Consider the following 10,159-nt stretch of genomic DNA (forward strand, 5'->3'; position numbering starts at 1 on the left):
TCATTTCCACTGTATTAGTTGTAACTGTCTAGAAGACCACGAACACAGCTCACAACCTCAGACAGCTGAATGTGTGTCTTCTGTTTCTTTTTTCACTCACAGGTGCTCTTGTTGGATTTACAAAAAAATCTGCAACCAACTAGAGAGAAAGAGAAGAAAAAACATCTGTGAAACACATCAAGGCAGAACTATCACCGGGTGGCTTGTGGTTTACGGGTTTGAGAAAGGGGCCAGGAGACTTCCCCGTGGCCACAGGCCTCTACTGTCCACAGGAAAGATGATCAGGAGCACTGTGTTTTGGCCTATAATTAGGCCACAGTATCCTGTGCTGAGGAATGGATAGCCTCATCGCTATGGCTAACAATTACCTCCTTAACCATGGGGCTCTGGTAAAGGACTGGCATGGACATTATTTTTCTTTGGCCTTAAATCAGCAGAATCAGCATTTGGAGTAGCCCTTTATTACTGTAAATCTCCACAAGAGAACCTTTCCTAGCTGTTTGCCTTGGTTTGGGACCGAAGAGTTTTTTTAACATTTGCAGTTTTTTTATTAGCTGATTTTACTGTAATCAGGAGGCAACATTTATGTTACATGAAGTCACGTATACATTTCTAAAGAACATGGCAGCAACTTATCGCATTGTGGTCAGCAGCATAAACTGTTACAACAGTGTGGTGATCGACCGGCGCGTTCAGCACACGGTGCATTACTGTAATGGACCTTGCGGGGCATTGAAACATGGGTTTAACTGCATGGTGGCTCATCGCAGCACCTGTGCTGAGCTTCTGGATGTACCTATTTCCCGTCCTTATACGGACCGGCCTATGAGCCTCCACGAGTCTGCCGCTAAAACTGTGGAGAATGGCAGCTCTGGTAATTTCTGTGAGGATTATCACCAGGCCATCCCTAGAATCAAGAAAGGATCAACCATCCAAAGCTCGACAAGCCTGAAGGACATCACAGGTGAGGCTATCAACTTAGCTAGTGGGAAGACCAAAGAGTTTTCCTTTGAGAAGATCAAGTACTCCTCCAGCCACGTGACCTTCAGAAAGGGCCGAAAGGTTAGGCCCGATTCATTCAGCCGAAGGTCCACTGACCTTGATATAATCTACGGCCACTTTGCAGGCAACGATGAGAATTGTCCTCCTTTTGGCCTTTTGCAGAAGTCAGTGGCAGAAGAGCAGAAGCTTAGCCGCAGTGCCTCTCTAGAGCAAAACCTGAACAGCAGTACGGCCACGCTTTACCTCAACAGCCTCAGCGAGGAGAACCTTATTGCAAGAATACTGGAGAAGACCAAGGCGGACAGCAGCACCTCAGGGGAAGACATAAAAGCCTGCCTGGACATCCTGCTGAAGTGCTCGGAGGACTTGAAAAAGTGCACAGACATCATAAAGCAGTGCATCAAGAGGAAATCCATGGGTGGGGATGGAAACGAGGATTCTGGCAACCCTGAAGCCATCTATAAGAATGTAATGGCACGACTTTCCAGCTACCTCAAGAGGCTACCTCTGGAGCTGGAGCTGGGTCAAACTGGGAGGCAAGAACACAACGATTTGTCTGAACTGCTCAACAGCCTCCATGGACTACAGCAAAGTCCGTTCTCGCCAATTTTTGGCAATGAACAGCCACCGCGCTATGAGGATGTTGTCCATTCCCCGCCACTGACAAAACAACAGTCTAAATCTTTATCCTCATCTTCTCAGCCTGAGACCCACGAAGGTTCCAGGGATCTCACAGGGAGCTTAAAACCTGTCCAGGGTCTCGTTGTATCGTTATCATCCCATGCATCTGTTAATGGCAGCAACCTACCTTCTGTTTCCAGTGCATCCACTTTTCATTCGGTCTCTACTAGCCGCCATGATCCCTTCTCTTCCACCAATTCCCTGTTATCCAGCAGCACGGACAGCATCTGCAAAGACTCCATGGAGGCTCTCTACATAGAAGAAGATGCAGATGTGGGTCGGACCTTGGACAAGACAGGGAGATATGAGGGGAAGCATGGCAGCTATGGTATTTCAGATTCCAGGCAGCATTCAAAAAGACCCAGTGCCCTCTCAGACACAGGCACGAGTGTTACAGATAAACTCACAGATTTCAGTAGAAATGGAACTGCTTACAAACCCAGATCTGAGCCAGTTGTTAACCAGCCATACAGCATGGATTCAAGAACACTCTCAAAACCAGCACCACACATCAGCAGGGAAGGGGAGGACGATATTGACAAACTACTGATGGACTTGGAGTGCCTCTCCCAGAACATGCAAAAGGAACCTCCACTTCCACCCAAGTTGAAGCGAATGAATGAATCTGTTCACCAGGCAAACTCCTACCAAAACCAGCACCATATTTCTAGCTCAGGGACTCAAGGTCCAGCAGTGACCCAGAATCCTCCCGGGCTCTCGTACCCCAAGCCAATGGACCGGGAGACTGACAAGGCAGGTGAAGAGGATGATGGTGCTTTGCTGCTGCGGATTCTGGAAAGCATCGAGAGCTTTGCTCAGGAGCTGGTGGAGAGTGGTGCTGGATTAGGCACTCAGTCCAAGGAGCGTGAGGTCATGCGTCTGCTCCAGGACACTTTGGCCACCGCTAAACAGGAAACTTCTCCAGAGGCTCTTCCTGAGCCTCCAGTGGAAAGTACACCTGTGCCTGCTAATGCATCTGTAGCACCTGCAGCTACACCTTCACCTGTGCCTGTTTCAGTGACCAGTCCAGTGCCCACTGGCAGAGACACAGGTTCGACTATACTGATCCAGCAGACGCCTGAAATCATCAGGGTGAGTACAGTTAATGAATGTAAGAATGGATGAGTGAATGAATGCATGAATGAATTAAGATGCAGTTTGTTTGCCCCAATAGTTTCCTGCAAAATGGACTGCAGAGGGTATTTAGATATTTTGAGTGAGACTCTTTATTTTAGTGAAATAAATCAGAAGTGCAAAGAAAAGAAGCTTTAAGCTGCTGTACCGGAAGTTGCTGGTAGCCTAATTTGGATTTGCCTTTCGTGTTTTTTGGGGCATTTAGACAGTGCCTTTTCACACTCTTTAAAGCAGGGGTGTCAAACTCAACCGGTAAAGGGGCCATATGAAAAAATCTCATCAAATCTGCAGCCAAATGTTTTTATTTCATTTATAATTAACATTGTGCTATAATCCAAACTGGCCATTGTTTAATCCGAATCTGCAAAAACTTCAACAGTAAAGTACAGACACTTGTAGTAGACCTTGAAATATTACATGGACACTTGAAATATTCAAAATTTAAACGTCCCCAAGAGCTCAGTCTTTTAAGCCTACCCATTTGCTTGATTTAGACACCTGCCATCCTTTCTTTACTGCAAGTTCATCAATACTTGGGCTGAGTTTCTGAGTCGCTGAGCTGATGTTAACAGTTTGTATTGGTTGCAGCTGCAGCTGAGATGCATTTGGTCATATGACTGGTGTGGAATTGCATAGAATTGTGTAACAGCTGTCCCATACTGTTGTTGGGGTGGGAGAGTCAGAGCGCGCAATGCATGCTGTCGCAATGCATGCTGGGGACTGTAGTGCAACACATTGTGAAATAGCCTTAATAGAAAACTAAAATACTTTTGCAGGATAAACTTTAATTAATTACAAGCTAAGTTCATGATTGCCTAACAGTATTTAATGCAAACACATTGCTGGTCATCCCATGTGTCTTTGATGATGGTGTTGCTGGGCATTCTGATTGAAAAGATTTAATTTTGTAGTCAATCCATAAGGAATATCAGAGCACTGTTTAGGGACCTTGTGGAAAGGATTCACACGGCAGGTAAAAGTGGCCCAAATCTGATATTTATCTTCATATGTGACACAGCTGTGTGTCTGTGTGTCAGTGTGAACAGATAAACATACTAAATCTGACATTTCGATCCATATCCAATCTGTGGCAGCACAACTCAGTGTGAACAGCCAGATCGGAGTTCATGCGACTTTTATGTCAAGTCAACTCAACATTCATCATAATGACACGCTGCTGAGACTCAGAAACAGTTAGGCTGATGTTCCTGTACCAAAAAAATAGAGGAGACTCATCGCAGCTGCTCCGTGTTCGAAGAGAGTCTGAAGGCGATCGGAGGAGACAGAGGCTGCAGCGCCATAGTCCAATTTAAAGAGTCCAAGGACACGCACCCAAGAAGTGGCTGTGGCTGAATACCGTGACCTTTTTACGGCACATTCTGGGTGATGAGGCCAGCTGTCAACCACTGGAACTTCATAATCGCTCCTGTGATGCTGGAGAAGACGGAACTGAAGCTCTGGGAGGGACAGGCGTTCGTTGACAGTCGTGCTTGTTTACCTCTGAGCCACGTAAAGCTCTGTTCTTTTGCGCATGTGGGTCAGTTTAGGGGCTGATCTGTTCAGATTGTCGCATACAGATCACATTCAAAAGATAATCTGAACAGCTAAACAAACAAATCGGAGTGAGAATTTGGTGAGAAAATCAGATTTGGGCCACTTTTACCTGCTGTGTCAACGTACCCTATGATTGAATGAATCTGTGACTGAATTAATGAATCTAAGCATGAGTGAATACACCTATGAACGAATTAACGGGTCTGTGAATCAAAGAAATGGATGGATGAACGAATGAATATAAGCTGCTTTTCCCTTAACTGTGGAGTTTTTAAAATCATGATCTTATTAAAATTCAGTGAAGAGGAAAATTCATTTTACCATCCACTGAGGCACCAAATGAAAATCTTCACAGACGATTTGCTGTAAAAGCTGACTTCCCTCTTGAAATATGCACTGCATTATGCACAAACCTAGAGCAGTGTTGCTTTGAAGTCTTATGAGTGGAATCATTTGTCTCCCTCTAAATCATAGGTCGTGATGAGATTGCCATTTCCCCATCTATTGAATAAATCATAAGTTACACTGGAGGTGTGTGTTTTTGTTGCTCTAGTAATTGCCTGCAATCGCTGAACTGACTCAACCCTTGCATTTGCTTCTTTTACTCGATCCAAGGCTTTATGGTGCTTCTGTAGTTCAGTAAGTCTGTGGAGAAAATGACATATTTGGTTTGTTGGCTTGTGTAATTTTATACATTGCCTGTTCTGAGTATTGTAGATCTCACTAGTACTTAACACTGACCAACTACATGATTCATTACAAAAAGATCATAATTAATCCTGCTACATTGCATTTAATGCAGCAAAGTGTGTGAAAAGCTGAATATAAAATCATCATATTCATAGCCTTGGATAGCGTTTTTAACGAGGCAGTGTATAGAGAATATTCTATCTGTTCCATTCATCAAACCTCCCACCCCGATGTCACGCCTCTCCCTGGCTCCACTGTCAAACTCCAACTCCCAGAATCCTCTGGAAAGTCACCTGACTCCGGACTCTTTACCGGCCACCTATCCACGCTCAGCTTCTCCTGATTACTAATTCCATGCACCTGTTTAGTATAAAGCCCAGGCTTTAGTTTAGTCTTGTTGTGAAGTATTGTTTCAGCTTGTTGTTCATTACTGAGCCATTTGTTTACCATGTGTGTTCTGTTTTCCCGTTGCCTGACCCTTTGGACTCTGTTTAGCTGTGTTTGTGTTCTGACCTCTTGCCTGTTTCTGTATTTCGTCTCTGGTTTCCACCATTTCTGGAACATTTCTACCAGCAGCCAAAACTGCTAGCATCTGATCCATCCAGACACCTTACATCTTATTGCAGAATATGCAATGAATTTAGAGGGAGGATTACGCAAAACATGGGAGGCCTGCACCGAAAACTCACCCACCGAAAAATGTCAAACATGGGTGCAATTTTTGACTGACAAAAGATAAAACAGACCTACAACCAAGTGTCAAAACATTACAAGACAAAACAAGACATTACAAACGATTCTAATGAAAATGAAAACGAGAAAGGGTGATTAAAAAACAGTTTATCCTTCGCTCTCCTGCGCCGGTCAGCACAGACATGTTCAAACAGCAGATCAACAGTGAAAATATCAGCCACGTGTTGCACAGTTTGTACAACAGACATCAGATTATAATCTCTGTTTATATGGAGCGTCATTGTGCCCAAGGACTTCTCCACTGCAGGGCTGATAGCACCTGAAAATACAACTAGGTGCACAGAAGAACTCCAGAACTGAAGCACGGCAACCTCTGTACACTCATAACTAACGATAATTAATTGTTGTTAATAACTTTTTATTGATTTTCTGAAGTTAACATACAGTCAGTAGTCTCTGCACACCCGTGACACAAAAAGAAAAGGACCACAGAAATAGAATATGTATGTGTGTATACACACTGCTCAAAAAAATAAAGGGAACACTCCAATAACACATCCTAGATCTGAATGAATGAAATATTTTCATTGAATACTTTGTTCTGTACAAAGTTGAATGTGCTGACAACAAAATCACAAAAATCATCAATGGAAGTCAAATTTATTAACCAATGGAGGCCTGGATTTGGAGTCACACACAAAATTAAAATGAAAAACACACGACAGGCTGATCCAACTTTGATGTGATGTCCTTAAAACAAGTCAAAATGAGGCTCAGTATTGTGTGTCCACGTGCCTGAATGACCTCCCTACAACGCCTGGGCATGCTCTTGATGAGGTGGCGTATGGTCTCCTGAGGGATCTCCTCCCAGACCTGGACTAAAGCATCTGCCAACTCCTGGACAGTCTGTGGTGCAACGTGGCGTTGGTGGATGGAGCGAGACATGATGTCCCAGATGTGCTCAATCGGATTCAGGTCTGGGGAACGGGCGGGCCAGTCCATAGCTTCAATGCCTTCATCTTGCAGGAACTGCTGACACACTCCAGCCACATGAGGTCTAGCATTGTCCTGCATTAGGAGGAACCCAGGGCCAACCGTACCAGCATATGGTCTCACAAGGGGTCTGAGGATCTCATCTTGGTACCTAATGGTAGTCAGGCTACCTCTGGTGAGCATATGGAGGGCTGTGCGGCCCTTCAAAGAAATGCCACCCCACACCATTACTGACCCACTGCCAAACCGGTCATGCTGAAGGATGTTGCAGGCAGCAGATCGCTCTCCACGGCGTCTCCAGACTCTGTCATGTCTGTCACATGTGCTCAGTGTAACCTGCTTTCATCTGTGAAGAGCACAGGGCGCCAGTGGTGAATTTGCCAATCCTGGTGTTCTCTGGCAATTTCCAAGCGTCCTGCACAGTGTTGGGCTGTGAGCACAACCCCCATCTGTGGACATCAGGCCCTCATACCATCCTCATGGAGTCGGTTTCTAACCGTTTGTGCAGACACATGCACATTTGTGGCCTGCTGGAGGTCATTTTGCAGGGCTCTGCAGTGCTCCTCCTGTTCCTCCTTGCACAAAGGTGGAGGTAGTGGTCCTGCTGCTGGGTTGTTGCCCTCCTACGGCCTCCTCCACGTCTCCTGGTGTACTGGCCTGTCTCCTGGTTGCGCCTCCAGCCTCTGGACACTACGCTGACAGACACAGCAAACCTTCTTGCCACAGCTCGCATTGATGTGCCATCCTGGATGAGCTGCACTACCTGAGCCTCTTGTGTGGGTTGTAGAGTCCGTCTCCTGCTACCATGAGTGTGAAAGCACCACCAACATTCAAAAGTGACCAAAACATCAGCCAGAAAGCAGAAAGGTACTGAGAAGTGGTCTTGCCGTTGTCGGTTATTTTGACTTTTTAAATTAATGTTAATCCTTTCCTGATTCTGTGTGTGCATGTACTGTCCCCACGTCCAGTCTGTGACATGGAAGTTAAGGCTACATTAAAACAGCAGGTAAAATTGGCCCAAATCTGATTTTCTCACCAAATTCGGATTATCTTTCAAATGTGATCTGCATGTGACAGTCTGAACAGATCAGCTCCTAAACCGACCCAAATGCGCTAAAGAACAGTGCTTCACGCAGCTCATTCAGAGGTAAACCATCACAACCGCAAACGAACGCCAGTCACTCCCGGAGGATCAGCTTCATCTTCACCAGCTTCACAGGAGCTATCATGACAGCTGGGCTCGTCTCCCAGAATGTGTAGGAGCTCACTGAAAAAAGGGCGTGATCAGTTCTTCGGTTCCCATCCTTGGATTCTTTAAACTTCACTTTCAGACTTTTAACTGTCCTTTGACGCTGCAGCCTCGATCTCCTGCGGCCGCGTTCGGACATTTCTTTAGAAATCACTTCGAACACGGATGGTTTTGGATGAGATGGTTTTCTACCTTTGGTACAGAAACATCAGCCTAAATGTTTTGAGTCTCAGCAGCACGAAATGATGACAACTGTCAAGGTGGATTGACCTAAAAGCTGCGTGAATTCCGATCTGGCCGTTGAGACGATTGACTTTAAGATGTGCAGAACATATTTACTCTGCAAACCTTGTCAGTGAATTATGAGGGCAAAACAATAAACAAAAAATGGTTCATTTAATCATAATGAGGTAAAATATTGAATTATTCGTGATATTGATTTGAGGCCATATCACCCAGCACTAGGCTCTGTTATTTCACCTTTTAAACTGTGCTCCTCCTGCGGCCCAGTTAGTAGGTGCTGCTAGGTGTTCACGTTATTATCTTCAGCCTGGTTGAAGGTTACCTTCAGAGTGCATCACATTTAGCTAGTTTGTCCGGTCCAGACTGGTCCTGATGTTTCTAGTTGAGTGAAAACTCTTCCAGTCAGTATGTAGAAATTATGATCTTGCTAATTTTCCCATGGTGGTCTTGTGGTCTGTGTAAATCTGCTGTAACTGTCAGAGCCTCCCCACCTTCTCTTTCTCTCTCTCTCTCTGTCTTTCTCTCTCTCTTTCTTTTCTCTCTGGTAAATCCAGACCTCACATGTTTTTGTGCTGAGCTTTGTAACCCAACACCGGCTTGCCTGCTATCTAGGGCATGCTATTTATGACGTTGCCGTGAAACCTGTCAGGAGAGGAACTCCTTCTTTGATAGGAGCAGCTCCACTTTCTCCTGAATCTGTGCCTGCAGGAGCTCGACAACACCCACATTCTGTATTTAGGTCCACAGTTTAAAATGCACAATAAAAAGGCCCAGATCTCATCAGACACATTAGATATCCATCCCTGCATGAGCAGGTAACTGTCAGCAGTAATTACACAACAATACACCGCTGTACAATACAATAAACCGCTGGGATAGGCTCCAGTACTCCCCCACGACCCAGAGGGAGAACCAGCTTAGAAAATGGATGGATGGATGGATGGATGGATGGATGGATGGATGGATGGATGGGCAGTACAGACGGTTTTTGGGGGCAGTCATGGGCTGGAGGTTAGGGATCTGTCCCTGTGACCGGAAGGTTGTCGGCTCGATCCCCAGTGCCGACAGTCCATGACTGAGGTGTCCTTGAGCAAGACACCTAACACCCAACTGCTCCCCGGGCGCCGTGGAAAGGGCTGCCCATCGCTCCGGGCAAGTGTGTGCTTACTGCCCCCTAGTGTGTGTGTTCGCTAGTGTGTATGTGGTGTTTCACTTCACGGATGGGTTAAATGCGGAGGTGGAATTTCCCGGTTGGAGGGGAATCTTAATCTTAATCTTAACACAATATAGTATAGTACAATACAGTACAGTATAACAATATAGTGTAATACAATACAGTACAGCACAGTACAATTCAGAACAATATAATATAGTACAGCATGATATAGTACAATGTAATATAGTACAGTACCTATACAATATAGTACAATTCAGTATAGTGCAATACATCGGCTACATTGTAACTGAGGACGTCCCCCTCAATGTAAACCTGAGCTTAAATAAAGAACAATGATGATGACAGTATAATACAGTACTGTATACTGCAGTAGAAAACAGTAAATACAGTACAGTACTTTTATGAATACTTGAAGGGTATTTTTCACCAAATGTTCTGACTTTCAATAACAATAAATAGTTGATAGTTAATAAATAGAAATAGTTTGGTAAAACTGAGGATCAGTAGTAGATTCAGTGCAACCTGTGTGCAGAATATCTGTATGATTGCTCGAGTGGCTCAAAGCTTAGTCCAGTAATCTATCAGAAAGTCTTTTTAGAGCCTGTTGTACGTTTGGGTGCAGCTCTGCGTCTTTAGAGACACTTTTTCCTGTTACTTTTTAACAACCGTTAAGGTTTTATGAATAATAAGCTGCTTGGTAATTATTTATATTATCTGTATTCTGCCACAGCACTTGTGTTTGT

General features: G+C 44.7%; 1 protein-coding gene across 2 annotated transcripts in view; it reads left to right on the forward strand.

The window, feature by feature from the left end:
- ppp2r3a (protein phosphatase 2, regulatory subunit B'', alpha) overlaps positions 1 to 10,159 on the forward strand; it is a 159,048-nt gene that overhangs the window by 93,202 nt on the left and 55,687 nt on the right. For both annotated transcript variants that reach the window (XM_017724397.2, XM_037546628.1), the window contains exon 3: positions 103 to 2,775. In XM_017724397.2, coding sequence (XP_017579886.1) covers positions 586 to 2,775 — 2,190 coding nt within the window. In that variant the 5' untranslated portion in view covers positions 103 to 585. The remainder of the gene's footprint in view (positions 1 to 102; positions 2,776 to 10,159) is intronic.

The sequence above is a fragment of the Pygocentrus nattereri genome, chromosome 17 (genome assembly GCF_015220715.1).
Source record: "Pygocentrus nattereri isolate fPygNat1 chromosome 17, fPygNat1.pri, whole genome shotgun sequence".
Taxonomy (NCBI): Eukaryota; Metazoa; Chordata; class Actinopteri; order Characiformes; family Serrasalmidae; genus Pygocentrus; species Pygocentrus nattereri.